Source organism: Vipera berus, assembly GCF_964194415.1.
Source record: "Vipera berus genome assembly, chromosome: 13".
Classification (NCBI taxonomy): Eukaryota; Metazoa; Chordata; class Lepidosauria; order Squamata; family Viperidae; genus Vipera; species Vipera berus.
This window is the reverse complement of record NC_138216.1, coordinates 9,592,367-9,612,449: the sequence shown is the minus strand read 5'-3', so window position 1 is coordinate 9,612,449 and position 20,083 is coordinate 9,592,367. Positions and strand designations below refer to the sequence as shown.

Here is a 20,083-nt window from a genome sequence, read left to right as displayed (position 1 = left end):
CGTGGCTCATTGGGTGGGCGTGGCTGCAGTGGTAACGGTAGACTGGGTGGGACTAAAAAGTTCAATCAATCAATTCCAACTTTCTGAGATCTTTTTTTTTCCTGCGAGCAGTTGAAATTGATTGATTGAGTGAACCTTTTTTTTTGCACATGGCGGCAGAGGCCTAAAGTGAAAAGGTTTTATAAAACCCAGCTGAAGGCCTAAGACTGGGGCAACAGCGCGCGTGCCCACAGAGAGGGCTCTGTGTGCTGCCTGTGGCACCCATGCCATAGGTTCGCCATCACAGACTTAGACTTATATACTTATATTCAGCCCTCTCTAAGCGGTTTACAATGTCAGCCTATTTGCCCCCAACAACCTGGGTCCTCATTTTACCGACCTCGGTAGGATAGAAGACTGAATTAACCTTGAGCTGGTCAGGATCGAACTGCTGGCAGTCTCAAGAATTTGTCTGCAATACTGCATTCTAACCACTGCTCCACTACAGCTCAGTAAAAAAACATTCATGTTTTATGGCTTTGCTCATTTGCCCTGAAATATCCATATTCAAGGGTAGACTATCTTTGTGAAGGATTGAACCTCAAAGAATGGGACAGCAGTGGTGACCACAACCAAATGATTAAAACACTGACCCTTTCTAAGGTGTATCAGTGATAGTTGTAGATGCCAGGTTGGGGTGAGTGTGTGTGTGTGTGTGTGTGTGTGTGTGAAGTATTTGTCAAGTCTTTTGAATACCTTGCTAGTTAAATCTTCTTTCCTGTTTCAGCCTAACCCAAGGCTATCCGCAGGCTATAGTCACAACTTACGACAATTCATTATTTGTGTAAATTATTCAAATTGCTAATAAAGTATTAGGGAGGCTGATATGGCCATTTCGAACTTATTTTGTTCTCATCAGTCAGTCATACCCTTTATCTGAGATTCGAACCTGGGCTAATTATATATTAGGCAGTTGTTTTAACCCCTAGGCCACAGGCTCTTTCTCTCTTTTATTAGCTAGGAAGCAAGGGAGATATATGTGTTAAGTATTTGTCAAGTCTTTTGAATATATATATATATATATATATTAGGTATGGATATATATATATATATATATCCATACCTAAAATCCCTAAAGGCGTATCTCCATAGTACAGGCAGTCTCTGACTTCTTGACTTTATTCTCTAGGCACCAGAGGGCAGGACAGAGGAACTAACGGGTGGAAGCTTATCAAGAAAAAAAAAGATCCAACTAGAACTAAGTAGGAATTTACTGACAGTCAGAACAATTAATCAGTGGAATGACTTGCCTCCAGATGTTGTGAGTGCTCCAACACTGGAGGTTCCCAAGGACAAATTGGACAGCCATTTATCTGAAATAATATAGGGTCTCCTGATTGAACAGGAGGTGGACTAGAACAGGGGTCCCCAAGCCCTGGTCCATGGACCGACACCAGGCCACAGCATGCCAGCAACCGGTCTGCACAAACAAGCAAAGCCCCATCCGTGGGATGCAGGCAGTACACAAAACCACGCACTCTCTAGTCCGTGGAAAAACCTCTCTCCACGGAACTGGTCCCTGGTGCCCAAAAGGTTGGGGACCTCTGGACTAGAAGACCTCCAAGGTCCCGTCCAGTCCTATGATTCTTACGACGGTAATTGAACCTAGGGTTACAGTAGTAAGTTACACCATTGGTTAAGCAGGTCATCGTGCGACTGACCTGATTTTATGTCATTTTTTTGCCGCAGTCGTTAAGTGACACCGCGGGTGTTCAGCGAACCCTTAGTCTGCGATGGGTGTTTTTTTGCTGGAAAATGGAAGTAAATACTAGCTTCCCGCAGAAATGTCATCAGTCGGGATCATGTGATCACAAGATGGTGCAAACAGGTGTAAATGCAACATTCATTGCCAACCATCCCAAAATGTGATTATGAGACCTTAATGGGGGTCTGGCCATCTGAACTTCAAATCTGGGCCCTAAGTACCTTTTTTGGGGGGGTCTATCTTAACTTAACCATAAGAAAGGCTGAGCACCAAAGAATTGAGGCCTTTGAACTATGATGTTGGAGAAGACTCCTGCGAGTCCCCTGGACTGCAAGGCGATCAAACCGGTCAGTCCTAGAGGAGATCAACCCCGACTGCTCTTTAGAAGGCCAGATCCTGAAGCTAAAACTCAAATACTTTGGCCACCTAATGAGAAGGAAGGACTCACTGGAGAAGAGCCTAATGCTGGGAAAGGTTGAGGGCAAGAGAAGAAGGGGACGACAGAGAATGAGGTGGCTGGATGGAGTCACTGAAGCAGTAGGCCTGAGCCTAAATGGACTCCAGAAGACGATAGAGGACAGGAAGGCCTGGAGGAATGTTGTCCATGGGGTCGCGATGGGTCGGACACGACTTCGCAACTAACAACAATCTTAACTTCAAAGTAACCCTATCTGCATTATCTGTTCTCCTCTGCCTGGAGAGCAACCTGTGGAGTTGGGCCCCTGTAAGTGTTTCCCAGCCCCAGTTAAGCCTGATAATTAAGATGGAGCTTACTAGGAGAGACGTAACAGCTGCTGGTTAACCAGAGAAGGGCGTGTCGGTGCGGAAGCAAGAGAAGAGAGAGGTCAACGCAACTGTGCCGTGTCGGGTTGCGCCAAAAGTTGAGTTGCTCGAGTTTCTCTTCGCAAGGTGGGGCTGAAAGGCTCCCACATTTATGGATAAGAAAGATGGTTGACGCACCCTTTGCTGCGTTGATTTGATCCTGGCTTTGATTTTTATTACAGGGAATTCTCGACCGACGACCACAGTTGAGTCTTAAAATTTCCATTGCTGGTTAAGTGATTTTTACCACCATTTTACGACCTTCCTCACCCCGGTTGTTCAATAAATCAGTGCAGTTGTTGAGTTAGTAACACGGTGGTTAAATGAATCTGGCTTCCTTACTGACTTGGCTTGTCGGAAGGTTGCAAAAGGTGGTGGTGATGTGACCCGGAAATACTGCAATCAACCTAAGTCTACCCTTGGCTCTTTTATGACTCCTGGACTTCAACTCCCAGAATTCCTGAGTCAGCATGGGGGAACTATGGCTCCTTCATGACTCCTGGACTTCAACTCCCAGAATTCCTGAGCCAGCATGGGGGAACTATGGCTCCTTCATGACTTGTGGACTTCAACTCCCAGAATTCCTGAGCCAGCATGGGGGAACTATGGCTCCTTCATGACTTGTGGACTTCAACTCCCAGAATTCCTGAGCCAGCATGGGGGAACTATGGCTCCTTCATGACTTGTGGACTTCAACTCCCAGAATTCCTGAGCCAGCACGGGGAAAACTTTGGCCACTTCATGACTTGTGGACTTCAACTTCCAGAATTCCTGAGCCAGCACGGCTGGCTCAGGAATCCTGGGAGTTGAAGTCCACGAGTCATAAAAGAGCCAAGGTTGCCTACCCCTGACCTAAGTACATGCCAGTTGCCAAGTGGCCAAATTTTGATCATATGATCGGGAAGACGCTGCGGCCGTCATAAATATGAACCAGTTGCCAAGCATCTGAATTTTGATCATGTGACCTTGGGGATGCTGCAATGGTTGTTAAGTGTGAAAAACGGTCACAAGTCACTTTATTCTGTGCTGTCATAACTTTGAAGAGCCATTAAACAAATGGAAGTCGAGTAATACCTCTATTATTTCGTCTTTTCCCTAGGACACTGCCAACCGAAGCCCCACCAAACCAAAACAGAGCTTCAGAGAAAGGGGGGAAAAAGTATCATCGTATTGGGGAAAGTTAATTTTTTAAGCTAAGGGGGCAATTTCATCCTCTCTGACCCCAGAAGGACAGGTTGTGGTCTGATTTAAAAGAGTCATGAAATTTGCATTCATTTTTGTTCCCCATTCGCATCAATGTCAAGGTTGAGCAAGACAGAAAATTCCTATTTATTTTTAATAAGTACATTTAGATCCGTATATCACAGCGGTTTTCTAAGGCTCTGCTGCCACAGTTGCCCCGTGGGACTGGCACAACAGCAAAACAAGAATGCAAAGCTGATCGAGTTTTAAAACAAAAATAAAAAAAACCCAAAATTGCGATTCTTTCCAAGTTGCTTGGAGCCCCCCCCCCACTTCCCCCAAGGGGTTCTTAAGTCATTCCTACTGCCTGTTTCTTCACTCAGAAAAGCTTGGAAGCGTCTGGTTTGCTTAAAGGTCCACAGAACACAGAATAACAGATTTGGAAGGGACCCTTGGAGGTCTTCTGGTCCAACCCGCTGCTCAAGCAGGAAGCCTTACACCATTCCAGACAAACCCAACTTGTCTTCATCTCATCCGCTCCTGTAACTTGCTCGGGTTCCCCTTCCTGTTACCAAACGGTAACACGGCTTCCCCTTTCCCATTACCTAAACTAGGTAGCATCATCGGTGCTAGCACTGCAAGAAAACCACCAAGCTCGGAGAGCACCAAGCACCCCAAAGTTCAACCCCCAGCTATAAATATTCTCTTCAATCGGTTCTGAGGTTTCTTCCCCTCTCTTAAACCCCAATTCCTGTCTCCGAGTCGGCATCTATTCAGCCCTAGAGTCAACTCTGCCAGCTGAGAGATTTGGGGCTGCCAATTTCTCTATTTGTTTTTTTTTCTTGTTGTTGTTCTTTATGACCTTGGAAAGTATTCATTTGAAAGAAGCCTGCATCCATCACCATCCGCTTGGCACGATCATATCCATTTGAAGCAGAGGTTATGGCCGTCACCCAGCAGGGTGGGCAGGGATGGAGAAGCAGGCGGTTTACCAGCTCAGCGGGACTGGGTGGGAAGGACGCCGGATGAACCGGCTAAAGTTTGGGAATTTGGGGGGGGGCACCTGGCTGACGGTGGAGCAGAATTATTGAAACGGAGGCAGAGGGGTTAATTGTCCTGAGCCTCAGACTATAAAAGTAGCAGCACCCACTCAGGTTCAGCTCAGGTAGTCCTCGACTTACAACAGTTCATTTAGTGACCGGTCAAAGTTACGACGGCACCGGAAAAAGTGACCTATGACCGTTTTTCCCACTTACGACCCTTGTTGTTGTTAGTTGCGAAGTCGTGTCCGACCCATCACGACCCCATGGACAACGTTCCTCCAGGCCTTCCTGTCCTCTACCATGACGCTTGCAGCATCCCTAGTGGTCACGTGATCAAAATTCAGACGCTCGGCTCGTATTTATGACGGTCGCTGAGTTCCCGGGGTGTGTGTGTGTGTGTGTGTGTGTGTGTGTGTGTGTGTGTGTGTGTGATGGAATCCCCTTTGGTGACCTTCTGACAAGCAAAGTCAACGGGGGATGCCGGATTCACTTAACAACCCTGTTCCTGACTTAACCGCTGCAGTGATCCACTTAACGACGGTGTCAAGCAAGGTTGTAAAGTGGGGCAAAACTCACAACTGCTTAGCAACAGAAATTTGGGTTGCTCGGTTGTGGCCGTAAGTCGAGGACTTACCTGTATTGGAAAGGATCAGAAGGAATTCGAAGTGATAAAGTTCAAATCTACAGTATAGTTTCAACCTACAACCATAATGGAGCCTGCCAATTACAGTGGCAAGACAAGATGGTCGTAAAGTGGGTAATCATGTGACCGACCCAATTTTTTTTTTTTTTTGCAGCAGCAGTTCTTAAACCATTGTTTGCTATGGGGCTTTTTTTTGGCCAAAATCTTAAAGATATTCTAGTAGGAATAGTATCTGAATTTGCTTTCTCACAGCTCTTTTTCCCCCTCCAAATATAGCAACAACAACAACAACAATAATAATAATAATGTTGGAAGGGACCTTGGAGGTCTTCTAGTCCAACCCCCTGCTCAGGCAGGAAACCCTATAGTACCATTTCAGACAAATGGCTGTCCAGTCTCTTCTTAAAAACATCCAGTGTTGGAGCATTCACCGCTTCTGGAGGCAGGTTGTTCCACTGGTTAATTGTTCTAACTGTTAAATAATATGTTAAATATTGTTTTCCAAGACAAAAAACGAGAGTGCTCTTAGCACAATCTGGGCATTTTTCCAAGCACGTGAATTTGCCACATCCGAGAAACCTCGCCAGGACTTTTGCCACCTGCAGAATAAGTCTGCAAATTGGTTTGGCCGCTGGTTCATGCCTCGCACTCCTATGATTAATTGAATAAGCCACGGCGACTGAGTGGTGAGCTCACACATCATCACGCGCAGCCCAGATCGAGCCAGCCACCTCTGCACGAGCTGAATACTTGATAATTTTTGGATAATTTTCAGCATATGGCTTTATGAGCCAACAGATCTGCCACTGCTGGGCACAGGCAACCCCCAAATCGGGGATCTAGGATATTTTGGTTCGCGTTAGATTTAGACAAGACTCTTCACATTCCTTTAAGAAGCAGCCTTCCAATGTTGGGTTTTAAGATGGTTTTTAAGATGTGCAGATCTTACATCGGATTAATAGAGGGAAATACAGTTGATCCTTGGCATACAGCCATAATGGACCTGCCCTTTGCAGTCGAAAATTGTGACGGTTGTAAAATCAGTCACCTATGCGAGCAACCCAATTTTATAGCATTTTTTTTCGCAGGGGTCATTAAGCGTAGTTTGCTATGGGTGCCAGTTTCCAGCAAAAATGCAGTCATGTGACCGCGGGGCACAGCAAACCGCTATAAATGCGATCGGGTTGCCGAGTGTGCAAAATTCGATCAAGTGACTATGGTCGAAACTTCAGATCTGGCACTCAAGTCCTCGTTTTCAGGTCCCTTGTAACTGAACGGTCACTAAGGTCGTAAGGGAATGGACCCCCCCTGTAATTAAGTAAGCCTTGCTCCATTTTACCCTTTTTCTTGCCCTGGTTTGTTGAGTGAATCACTGCAGTTGTTAACTTGTAACGTGGCGGTTAAGCGAATCTGGCTTCCCCCATGGACTTTGATTAGATTAGAATAACAGAGTTGGAAGGGACCTTGGAGGTCATCTAGTCCAACCCCCTGCTCAGGCAGGAAACCCTTATACCATTTCAGACAAACGGCTGTCCAGTCTCTTCTTAAAAACTTCCAGTGTTGGAGCATTCAGAACTTCTGGAGGCAGGTTGTTCCACTGGTTAATTGTTCTCACTGTCAGGAAGTTTCTTCTTAGTTCTGGGTTGCTTCTCTCCTTGATTAGTTTCCATCCGTTGCTTCTTGTCCTGCCTTCGGGCGCTTTGGAGAATAGCTTGACTGCCTCTTCTTTGGGGCAGCCCCTGAGATATTGGAAGGCAGCTATCATGTCACCCCTCATCCTTCTCATCATTAAACATTAAACATCATACCCAATTCCAGCAGCCGTTCCTTATACGTTTTAGCTTCCAGTCCCCTGATCATCTTTGTTGCTCTTCTCTGTGCTCTTTCTAGAGTCTCAACATCTTTTTCACATCGTGGTGATGACCAAAACTGGATGCAGGATTCCAAGGGTGGCCTTTGCTTGGGAACAAATAGCAGGAAGAGAGAGCACCATCCTTGTGGTGCATGGATGCCACTGGAGATGTGGGAAGAAGGAAGGAAGGAAGGAAGGAAGGAAGGAAGGAAGGAAGGAAGGAAGGAAGGAAGGAAGGAAGGAAGGGAGGGAGGGAGGGAGGGAGGGAGGAAGGAAGGGAGGAAGGAGGAACAGGGTCAAGAAGGAGAAAGCCTGAGTTCCTAACTGGGCAGAAGAGAGAAAGGGAGAAACTGGAGGAGGCTGAATATTCCCTGGCCCAGGAGAGGTACCGCAGTGGCAGTCGTAGGAGAGAAAGGACAGGTGGTGGCCATATCCCATTCACATCTGTTGCTCTGCAGATCGGATTCCGCCGGAATAAACGATACCCACCCACTTGCGTTTGTTAGCAAAAAGAAAACTAGTAAAGTTCAACCAAGAGGATAGGTGGTCTGGAGGCTCAATCGTACGATGAACGGTTGACGTACAGGTAGCCGCTGACGTACGACCACAACTGAGCCCAAAATTACTGTTGCTAAGTGAGGATTTTGTTAAGCGAGCTTGGTCCCATTTTGCAACCTTTCCTGCCCCTGTTCTTTAATGAGTCCCCTGCAGTTGTTAAGTTAGTTTGTTAAGTGGCCTTCCCATTTACTTTGCTTGTTAGAAGGTCACAAAAGGGGATCATGTGACCCCAACCGTCATAAGTACGAGTCAGGTGCCAAGTGTCTGAATTTTGGTCATGTCACCGCGGGGGTACTGCAAGGGTTGTAAGTGGGGAAAATGGTCATAAGTCACTTTTTTTCAGGAACAGGAAACAACCTCAAGAGCCCCAGAGGGTATAAAAACCCACTCCCTACATGTGCTCGCTCCTTTTTCTTCCAGAGCCATCTTTCTGTCTGGCTCTCCTCTTCAATAAACTGCAACCTTCTTTCTAAAGCAGTCGCCACGTTGTTTATTCCTGGCTTGGACTGAACCACGATGAAGACTTTTCCTTCAACAGATCTATACAACACACTATATTAGGAGAAAATGAAGTTGGCTATTTTACAGTTTGGCCTGCTGGTGTTGTGATTCATTGTCAGCCTGTGCTCCCAGCAGCTCAGTCTGATGAATCTGAGGAGGAGGAGGAGGAGGGGTTTGAAGAGCCTTTGGTGTCAGAGGGAGGCTCTGATGCACTGCAGGACTCTCAGCCTGGCCCCTCCAGTCATGTTCCTCATGAGGCTCAGTTGTGTGAGTACGAGGTGTTGGACTCAGAAGAGTCACAGCTGAATCTGTTCAGAGACGCTAGAAGCAGAAGGCAATCTAGCTGAGCAGAGCAGAGCAGAGAAAATCAATGAGGCAACTCAGTGAGAGGAGGAGAAGGCAGTGAGAAGCCACGCCTTGGGAGTGATAATCAAAGGGGAAGGCGTGGGCGGGGCTGGTTGCTGAAGGCAACCGTTTGGAGACATTCTAAGGGAATCCTGGTCTGTTCTTTACATCTTTTTAACTCTTGTTTGTTGACTCTTGTTTGATATTTTGATTCATTTATTGAAGGAAATATTCTGTTGCTTTTTAGTTTGAACTGTAAATAAATTTGGCTTGGGTTTTTCCAGCCTGTTGACTGTTAAAAGGAAAAAGGGGTTGTCCCTGACACACAAACAGGGCCGGTCGTAGGTTAGAACAGAACACCTGGGGAAAAAAGCTTTGTGGGGTGAGCTAGCCATCGTAGGTTGGCACCCACAAATTGTAGCCAAGCAAACTGGGCTTTAAGTGTTCTGTGAACACAATGATTTCTGCTCATCCTGCCGAATGGATTGGTTTCATCGGATTGGTTTCATTTGTCATCGAAAGGAGGGAGGTGGGAAAATGTGGGGAAAGGGGCGTCTGCAGGGTAAGGTCAACAAAAGTGAAGATGGCAGCCGCGGCAGCGCAGTGGAAGTCTTTGCAAGTGTGTCACACACATGATGCTTATCGAAAGAGACAACTCTTCCATTACACCGTCCTAGTTACCGTCATGACTTTTGACTTACCCTGTGGCTGCATCTACATTGGAAGATTGCAAGGAGAAAATAACCTTAGTCGGTCTTAAAAACAACAACAACAACCCATGTTTCTGGCACAGCAAAGGAGATATATATATCCCAGAAGAACGAAGCTGAAGCCACCACCCTGAGGATGACGGATGAGATTTCGTCGAAACGTTGCCCTGATACCTCCAATTCTACGTGGGAAAAAACCTGAATGACCAAAGATCTACATATATGTATACATATATATACATATATATATGTGTGTGTGTGTGTGTGTGTGTGTGTGTGTGTGTGTGTGTATATATATATATATATATATGTGTGTGTGTGTGTGTGTGTGTGTGTGTGTGTATATATATATATGTGTGTATATATATATATATATATATATATATATATATATATATATATGTATATATATATATATATATATGTATGTATGTATGTGTATATATATATATATATATATATATATATATATATATATATATATATATATATATATATATATATATACATATATATACATATATATATATATACATATATGCAAATTATTCAAATTGCTAAAAAGAATTTTGGGAGGCTGATATGGCCATTTCGAACTCTTTATGTTCTCATCAGTCAGTCATACCCTTTATCTGAGATTCGAACCTGGGCTGATTGTATATTAGGCAGTTGTTTTAACTTGCTGAGCCACGGGTTCTTTCTCTCTTTTTATTGCCTTGCCTTCTAGCTAATAAAAAGAGAGAAAGAACCTGTGGCTCAGCAAGTTAAAACAACTGCCTAATATACAATCAGCCCAGGTTCGAATCTCAGATAAAGGGTATGACTGACTGATGAGAACATAAAGAGTTCGAAATGGCCATCTCAGCCTCCCAAAATTCTTTATTAGCAACTTGAATAATTTGCACAAATAATGAGCTGTCATAGTTGACTATATCCTGTGGATAAGCCTTGAAGATAGGCCAAAACAGGAATGAAAGAGTTAATTAGCAAGGTGCTTTCAAAAAGCCTTGACAAATACTTAACATATATTTGCCTTGCCTTCGAGCTAATAAAAAGAGAGAAAGAACCTGTGGCTCAGTAAGTTAAAAACAACTGCCTAAGATACAATCAGCCCAGGTTCGAATCTCAGATAAAGGGTATGACTGACTGATGAGAACATAAAGAGTTCAAAATGGCCATCTCAGCCTCCCAAAATTCTTTATTAGCAACTTGAATAATTTGCACAAATAATGAGCTGTCATAGTTGACTATATCCTGTGGATAAACCTTGAAGATAGGCCAAAACAGGAATGAAAGAGTTAATTAGCAAGGTGCTTTCAAAAAGCCTTGACAAATACTTAACATATATTTGCCTTGCCTTCGAGCTAATAAAAAGAGAGAAAGAACCTGTGGCTCAGCAAGTTAAAAACAACTGCCTAAGATACAATCAGCCCAGGTTCGAATCTCAGATAAAGGGTATGACTGACTGATGAGAACATAAAGAGTTCGAAATGGCCATCTCAGCCTCCCAAAATTCTTTATTAGCAACTTGAATAATTTGCACAAATAATGAGCTGTCATAGTTGACTATATCCTGTGGATAAGCCTTGAAGATAGGCCAAAACAGGAATGAAAGAGTTAATTAGCAAGGTGCTTTCAAAAAGCCTTGACAAATACTTAACATATATTTGCCTTGCCTTCGAGCTAATAAAAAGAGAGAAAGAACCTGTGGCTCAGCAAGTTAAAAACAACTGCCTAAGATACAATCAGCCCAGGTTCGAATCTCAGATAAAGGGTATGACTGACTGATGAGAACATAAAGAGTTCGAAATGGCCATCTCAGCCTCCCAAAATTCTTTATTAGCAACTTGAATAATTTGCACAAATAATGAGCTGTCATAGTTGACTATATCCTGTGGATAAGCCTTGAAGATAGGCCAAAACAGGAATGAAAGAGTTAATTAGCAAGGTGCTTTCAAAAAGCCTTGACAAATACTTAACATATATTTGCCTTGCCTTCGAGCTAATAAAAAGAGAGAAAGAACCTGTGGCTCAGCAAGTTAAAAACAACTGCCTAAGATACAATCAGCCCAGGTTCGAATCTCAGATAAAGGGTATGACTGACTGATGAGAACATAAAGAGTTCGAAATGGCCATCTCAGCCTCCCAAAATTCTTTATTAGCAACTTGAATAATTTGCGCATATATATACATATATATATATATGTGTGTGTGTGTGTGTGTGTATATATATATGTATATATATATATGTGTGTGTGTGTGTAATGTTTCCTGACAATATTTTCCAATCTGTTGCTCTTTTCTACTAACCAAATCTTCCCTTTTTACCCATTTACAATCTTGGAATTGTGTGTATGGACGTTGCAGGGGGGGGAAGGAGAGATTGGAAACTTGAATGAAATCCCTAAAATTCTCCAGTTTTCTCTGTTAGTCGTTAAGGCACCAGGCTAGAAACCACAAGATGGTGAATTCTAGTCCTGCCTTAGGCAAGAAAAGCAGCTGGGACCAATCACCAGGAGACTGTGAATTCTAGTCCTGCCTTAGGCATGAAATATCGGCTGGGTGACTTTGGGCCACTCAGCAGGAGACTGTGAGTTCTAGCCCTGCCTTAGGCACGAAGCTGGATGGGTGACCATGGGTCAATCACTCCCTCTTAGCCCACCTCACAGGGTTTTTGTTGTGGGGAAAACAGGCGAAGAAGGGAGCCTTGAGCTATTTGTAAAAACAATAAAGGTGGGCTGTAAATAAAAATGATAAAAATAAATAAACAACACTGCTTTCCCTCTCCAAGGATCCAAGGCAGTTTAGGTGGGCGTCTTTTCATTTCCATCCCTGCCACAACAACCCTGTAGGGCAGGCAGGGGTGAGCAACTGTGACGACTGTTGAAGGCCTGTGGACTTCAACTCCCAGAATTCTAGAGGCTCGGGAATTCTGGGAGTTGAAGTCCGCAGGTCGTAAAGTTGGCATAGTTGCCCACCCTAGCGGTAAGGTAAGCTGGGCAGAGGAAACATGACAGTTCCAAACCGAAGGAGATTTGACAATTGAGTTTGAACAAGAAGGGGGGGTGTCTGTCTGCTCCTACCTCAAAGCCCCTTTGCTGGTTCTCTTCCCCCCCCCTATTTCTCCTTCCTGGCTTTAATCAAGCCGTGTCCCTCTCTGCAGACTTCTAACACAGTTGTTCAAGCAGATGGCCCCAAGAGAAATAAATTCCTGTAATTCAAGCCGCTCAATTAAAGTCGGCCACTGCTCCAGCACTAATGTGTGTCATCCGGAAGACTAGAAAGGGGCAGAATTCTCAAATGTTGCTCAGATCATTTTTACCCATTTCTTTCATTATCACAATTTCAGGCACTTTTTGTCCAAGAATTGAAGACAGCGTAGAATGGGGTCTTTCCTATTTGTTTCCCACAACAGTTTTGCAAAGCTGGTGAGCCTTGAGTGGTGCCGGTCGTTCTCGACTTAACAACAGTTCATTTAGCGATCGTTCAATGTTACAACGGCGTTGAAAAAAAGTGACTTAGTACCGTTTTTTCACACTTAACGACCGTCGCGGCATCCCTAGGGTCACGTGATCAAAATTCGGATGTTTGGCAGCTGACTCGTATTTATGTCCTGGGGGGGGGTCACGCGATCCCCTTCTGTGACCTTCTGACAAGCCAAGTTAATGGGGAAACCAGATTCACTTCACAACCATGTTACTAACGTAACAACTGCAGTGATTCACTTAACAGCTGTGGCAAGAAAGTTCGTAACATGGGGCAAAACTCACAATTTGGGGCTCAATTGTGGCTGTAAGACAAGGACTACCTATACAAGTTTTAACTCCTGCCTCCACCCTGACATTTATTCCCAACCACGTCAAGGAATAGAGGGACGTGGTGGCTCAGTGGGTTAGGACGCTGAGCTTGTCGATCAGAAGGTCGGCAGTTTGGCGGGTCGAATCCCAAATGTTGCGTAACAGAGTGAGTGCCTGTTACTCATCCCAGCTTCTGCCAACCTAGCAGTTCGAAAGCACGTAAAAATGCAAGTAGAAAAATAGGGACCACTACGGTGGGAAGGTAACAGCGCTCCGTGCGCCTTTGGCGTCTAGTCATGCTGGCCACATGACCACGGAGACGTCCTCGGACAAGCGCTGGCTCTTTGGCTTTGAAACGGAGATGAGCACTGGCCCCTAGAGTCGGAAACGACTAGCACGCATGTGCGGGGGAACCTTTACCTTTACCTAAGTCAAAGAATCACACAATCACAGGCCTGGATGGAAGCCTTGGAACTGTTCCAGTCCAACCCCTGTCCAAGACAGTAGTCCATATACCATCTTGGACAAATAGTTGTCCAAACTTTTCTTGAAAGCCTCCAGTAATGAAGCACCCGCAACTCTGGGAGGCAACCTGTTCCATTGAGTTATGAGCCTCACTGTCAGGAAATTCCTCCTTATTTCCAGCTTGGATCTCCTTCTGATCAGCTTCCATCCGTTGCTTCTTCTTTGGCCTTCAGATGCTCTGGAGAATGGATGCTTTGGCCTTCAGATGCTCTTCCCTGTGACAGCCCTTCAGTTATTGTCTTTAGGACCCACCAAGAACCCACTAAACCAGCAGAGTTTTCCAGGGAATGGGTGAATGTCTGTGGGGATCCTCAATCATCCAGCTCGTGGCTGTCCCAAAAGTGCTTTTCCAAAAGGCAATTGGAAGAAGCTTCTTGGATGAGAAGCGAAACATTTTCAAGGTAGAAAAAAACCCCCAAGAAAGTCCAGTTGCCTTTTGGGAAAGCGAATGGGTGGTTGGCCGTGTGCACTGCAAGATTCAGAATATAATTTGTACTTGACATAGCAACTCCTTATAGAAACTGGATCACCGTTTAGAATGATAAGAATCCTCGTGGCTAAAAAACCCACCTTCTCTCTTCCTGTCATCAAGTATTTCTAATCTCTCCTCCGGCCCTCATTCTGTCTCTCGAGCCATTTCCAACTCATCCACCTTGCTAAAGCAAGAGAGAAGAGTATGTCTGAAAAATTGACACCTATCCGAAATTAATTCCAAGCTTGGTTCACACTGCTATTTTAAGCAGAGGTGTGGGCAGGGCGAAAAAAGACAGGAGATCGATCTAATAAGTACATATAAGCTGGGCTTTGGAGGACAACTCAGCACCAAACATCCACAATTTTGAACAGGTTTTTGTTGACAGCTTTTCAAGATTTTAACACCTTCTGGCCAAGAGATCAAGCTGTATCAAGTCGGCTTGGCTCCACGTGGCCATCCAGTCGTTCAGAATTTGAGCTAAGGGGAAGGCTGGGTCAGCAATGGGGCACCTGTTTTGCTGCTATCCTGATGGTACAGTCCCATGTCTAAAGGAAAACCAAGTGTCTTTCTTGGGCTGGGTTCACATGACATGCAAAGCCGGAAAGGAACAAGTCATTCTGTTGCATACACAGAGAGCATATCGCGAAGAGCAAAGTGCACATGTACACAGCATATCCTTGTTGTTCATTCGCTAAGTCGGGTCCATCTCTGGTTTCAAACCATCTGTCTGAAACGGTATAGGGCTGTGGTGGCAAACCTTTTAGAGACCGAGTGCCCAAACTGCAACCCAAAGCCCACTTATGTATCGTTGGGTGCTGGGTGGGCGTGGCCCATTGGGTGGGCGTGGCCCATTGGGTGGGCGTGGCCCATTGGGTGGGCGTGGCCGCAGTGGTAACGGCAGGCTGGGTGGGACTAAAAAGTTCAATCAATCAATTCCAACTTTGCGAGAGCCTTTTTTTTCCCGCGAGAAGTTGAAACTGATTGATTGATTGAACCTTTTTTTTTTTTTGCACACGGCGGCGGAGGCCTAAAGCGAAAAGGTTTTATAAAATCCAGCTGAAGGCCCAGGACTGGGGCGACGGCGCGCATGCCCACAGAGAGGGCTCTGCATGCCACCTGTGGCACGCGTGCCATAGGTTCGCCACCATGGGTACAGGGTCTCCTGCTTGAGCGGGGAATTGGACTAGAAGACCTCCAAGGTCCCTTCCAACTCTGTTATTCTATTATTCTGACCCCATGGACCATAGCACACCAGGGCCTCTGTCCTCCACTCTCTCCCAAAGTTGCCTAAATTCATGTTTCTTGTGTCGATGGACACTAACTATCTAAGCATCTCCTCCCCTGCTCTCCTCTTCTTCCTTTGCTTTCCCTCTTTCCCATCATCAGGGTCTTTTCCAAGGAGTCTTATCTCTTCTCATTTGGTGGCCAACGTATCTGAGCTTCAGCTTCAGTGTCTGTCCTTTCAGAGGGTTGATTTCCTTTAAGATTGATGGATTTAATCTGGGCCTGCTCAACAAACTACGGTCAAGTCTTGGTGGAGCAGTGGGCTGATGCCTCCTTAAGTAACACCAGCTGCCTGCAATTAGTGCAGGTTCGCATCCCACCAGGCTCAAGGTTGACTCAGCCTTCCATCCTTCGAGGTAGGTAAAATGAGGACCCAGATTGTTGGGGGCAATAAGCTGACTTTGTAATAATGTCGCTTGGGGCCCCCCCGAAAGCCCTAATAAGCAGGCATATACATAGAATGAAGGCTATTGCTAAGCACTGATTTGTGCTTAGATTGTAAGCCGCCCTGAGTCTTCGGAGAAGGGCGGGATATAAATGGGATTTTTTTAAAAAAAAGTCAAACCAGCTTAGCCTGACCGGGGAGCATCGAATTACTCGGAGACAGCAACAACAACAAAAAATCATCTTTCTTTGGGCAAACAGGAGGATGGATGCCTTTTGGATATGCTTGCCTCCTTGAGTTATTAGTTAGAAATCATAAAGGCAGGATACAAATAGATAAATACCTAAGCAGCATCGTGCCGAACGGTTCCCCCCCCCACCAAACCATTTCTGCTCTAAGAAGAAAGAGGAAATTCATGAGTCGGTGGAGGAACGGGACAACCTGGTCTGTTGGCGATTGAGAAGAGTCACAAAGTGGTAAGGGGAAGTATGTAAAAGGAGTGACGTCGTCTCTGGTCCCTGACTGGAAATGGGCTGTGTAGAAAGGTTCAACCTCTGCAGAGGATCACGGCAGCTCTACTCCGCTGAGATGTTTCACCAGGCTTCTGAACCAGGGTTTATCCAGCTAACTTCAGGTTTTGCATTCACAGCCTGCAACCTCGACCCTAGACCAATCCAGACTGCTAAGCTAAAAGGTGCTTGCGATGGGTTCACAGCCTGCCCTTCAGAGCAGCCACTTCTGGGTACGGTGGAATAATAGTCTGATCTGGTCTAAGGGAGGTGTTTTTTTTTAAATCTCCTACCGTTTGCCTCGGTGAAACGGGCCACAGAGCCTGCTTGCAACGTTAGCCTGTATTTCTAGAATGGGAGAAACAAGGGCAACAGTGACCCTGAGCATGTACAGACAACCTACCTGTTATCCCTCAAATCACTGCGGTAACCACCCTCTCCTAACCTGCGGGCCAAGCTTAGGATGCCTTATTTCTGACCTTGCACTTGAACTTCAGATCATACCTCTCTCTACGCCTGCAGATTTGCCTACCAGGGCTTTTTTTCTCACAGAACGCTCAGAACGGAGTTCCGGCACCTTTTTGGGATGGAACTTCGTAGGGTAGGCAAGGCGGGTTGTATGACATGTGTGAGTTCCGGCACCTTTTCCTTTTACAAAAAAAGCACTGCCTACAACGCTTTGCACGGGTGCGCCGAGAAATATTTCGGGACCTACCTGTTGGACTGCAAAGGCTGCAGCTCCTCTTTCTGAAAGCAGTTGAAGCAGAAAGAATCCATCTCTCCGAAGAGGCAAGGCAAGGGGCGATCCTGGCCAGGCCACCCCTGACAGGCATCAGCATTTTGCAAGGAACGGGAAAGGCTCAGCTGTTCCGGCCCAGCTTCCACGGGCAAACATTTCGCGCCTTGGCTTCTCCGATTTCCCGCTGCTCCTTCCAGGGTGCAAAAGGTGTCCCCCCCTCTTGTGGGGTTGCTCTGCTGGAGATGGAAATCAGGAACTTTAGAGCCGGTTGCTCTGCTGGGCTATCTAGCAAATTCCTCGACAGGTCCCGGCTTCCATTGAAGGCTGACTTTTCCTTGACAAATCGGGGCCACCTTCAGAAGACCTTGCTTAGCAGTTTTGGGGGGTCCTCTTCCTTGGAGAAACTTTGGCGTTAGCTTCTTCTTTGGAGCAGAAGGGAGAGGCTTCTGCTTTCTTTTCCGTGTCTTCCCCTCTTGTTAAATCTTGCACTGGCCTCCTTGTTGCAGGCAACAGACTTCCAAAGAGATCTTACTCCAGAATCAGAGGAAAGCCAGCAAGCTTGAAAAATTAGAACTCAAAGTCTTCCAAAATTTCTCCCATGTCTGTGTTCCCGATGTCCCCCCCCCCCAAAAAAAAAAGTGGGTTACCACCTGCTGGAGATGTTTGGTCTTCGCTGACTCTGGTTCTTCTGGAGATGATGGGGAAGGACCCATTCAACATAGGTGGCCAAGCCAGGCTTTGCCCTGGGATCTTCCAGACATCCCAGGACAACTTGCCTTATGAAAAGTTTTCTTCTCCCTTTGGGGAAGGGAAGTCACTAACCTTTCAGGTGGGAGACGGCCAGCTCTACACTCTGGACTTCTTGGTCAGGAGGAGAAGAAATGATGCCTTGGGCAGAAGGTGGCACATCTATGAGTGTGTGTGTGTGTGTGTCAGAGAGAGAGAGAGAGAATATGCACACGGAAAAGGAAGGAAGGGAAGGGTTCACCTTGGACAGACGAGCTTGTGTTCCATTCTCTTTTGCCCTGGGAATCAAAACTTCAGGACCTGCTGAATACACCAAGATTCACAGGGCTGTCTGGTTGACCAAGCAACCAGCTCCCTCTGACAGATAAAGCAGGCAGAGTATTAATAGCTCCAGCTTCACGCGGTGAGGCTGGAGCGTTAACTCTTCCCCTGCCGGTGCTCTGGGCCACATGCCTTGAAGACTGAACAGCAGCCTTCATTTGTGTGTGTGTGTGTGTGTGTGTGTGTGTGTGTGTGTGTGTCTTAGAGAGAAGGGGGGGCAGTCTCAGGAAGACCAGTCGCTAGAGGCTGGGGCAATGGGGTGCCCCCCCCCCCTTTGGCAGCAGTCCTGCCTGAAGGAATGGAAGAGAAGAAATATGGCAATCAACATAACTCAAAAACTGGATTGGCTAAATTGGGTTGCAGTGCATTAAAAAAAAAGGGGGGTCTTAACTCAGCTAGATAGATCCCCAAGACATGCTGGACCTGGCTAAAATAGGTTGTGCTGCTTATGATTCAGCATCTTGTGGCAAACCGGCAACTGCCTTAGCCATTCGATGAATCAGATTCAACATTCAGTCACCATAAGGTTGGTGGGAATGCGCACAGGAGTGTGTTATGGAAAAGGTAGTAATTATTTACAAGTGCGATCATTATTAAACTTCTATGCCGCCTGATTCTCAAGAATTCTGGGCGAGTTGACCTTAATCAAACAAAGAAATTACAATAAAACACAGAAGTTATTTATTTATTTATTTATTTAATTTAATTTGTATACCGCCCTTCTCCCGAAGGACTCAGGGCGGTGAACAGGGCAATAAATACTAAAATACAAAAATACAAAAATTAAGAAGAGATTAAACAATAATGCCCAATAAAAACAGATAGATTTACATAAAAACAGTGATAAAATCCCAAAACCCATCAGACCAGGCCAGCTTGTTCAAGTTTTATTTATTTATTTTATTTTATTTTAATTCCATTTATATCCCGCCCTTCTCCGAAGACTCAGGGCGGCTTACAAGCTTAGCAGTAGCCTTCATTCTATGTATATGCCTGCTTATTAGGGCTTTCACACACACCCCAAGCGGCATTATTACAAAGTCAGCTTAATTGCCCCCAACAATCTGGGTCCTCATTTTACCTACTTCGGAAGGATGGAAGGCTGAGTCAACCTTGAGCCTGGTGGGACTCGAACCTGCACTAATTGCAGGCAGCTGGTGTTACTTAAGGAGGCATTAGCCCACTGCTCCACCAAGGCTCTTAACAAACAAACAAAAAAACACAGCAATTGCAGGGATCCCACACTCCCTCGCTGAAATGCTTTAATGAGGCAGGTAATCTGGACTGAAACTACGGGGTGTTCACCCAACCTGTACCCAGAAGACCAATGGCTCTTTCTCAGGAGAGAAGATGACCTTCTAAAACCAGGAACCGTGAGAGGGACCTTGGAGTCCTAGTGGACGATCCCTTGAATATGAGCCAGCCGTGTGCAGCAGCAGCCAAAAAAGCGAATACAGTCCTGGGTTGTACAAACAGAGGCATAGAATCAAGATCACGCAAAGTATTATTACCGCTTTATAAAACCCTAGTAAGACCACACCTGGAATACTGCAGCCAATTTTGGTCACCCTAGCACAAAAAAGATGTCGGAAAAAAGAGTTTGGAAAAAAATTCAGAGAAGAGCAACTAAGATGATCAAAGGCCTGGAGACTAAAATGTACAAAGAACGGCTGCGGGACTTGGGTTTGGCTAGTCTAAAGAAAAGAAGAAATAGGGGAGACATGATAGCAGCATTCCAGTATCTGAAGGGCTGCCACAAGGCAGAGGGGGGCAGGTTGTTCACCAAAGCACCAGAGGGAAGGACGAGAAACCGTGGTTGAAAACTGACCAAGGAGAGAAGCAACCTGGAATTAAGGAGAAACTTCCTGACAATGAGGACAATCAACCAGTGGAACAGCTTG

General features: G+C 45.6%; 1 protein-coding gene across 1 annotated transcript in view; it reads right to left on the bottom strand.

The window, feature by feature from the left end:
• Positions 1 to 17,182, bottom strand: part of SBK1 (SH3 domain binding kinase 1) — a gene marked incomplete at its 3' end in the record, with an annotated part of 69,105 nt that extends 51,923 nt beyond the window's left edge. Inside the window, exon 1 of the mRNA XM_081337861.1 lies at positions 17,091 to 17,182. Within this exon, the coding sequence (XP_081193987.1) occupies positions 17,091 to 17,152 (62 nt within the window). The 5' untranslated portion in view covers positions 17,153 to 17,182. The remainder of the gene's footprint in view (positions 1 to 17,090) is intronic.
• Between the last annotated feature and the right edge of the window lie 2,901 nt (positions 17,183 to 20,083).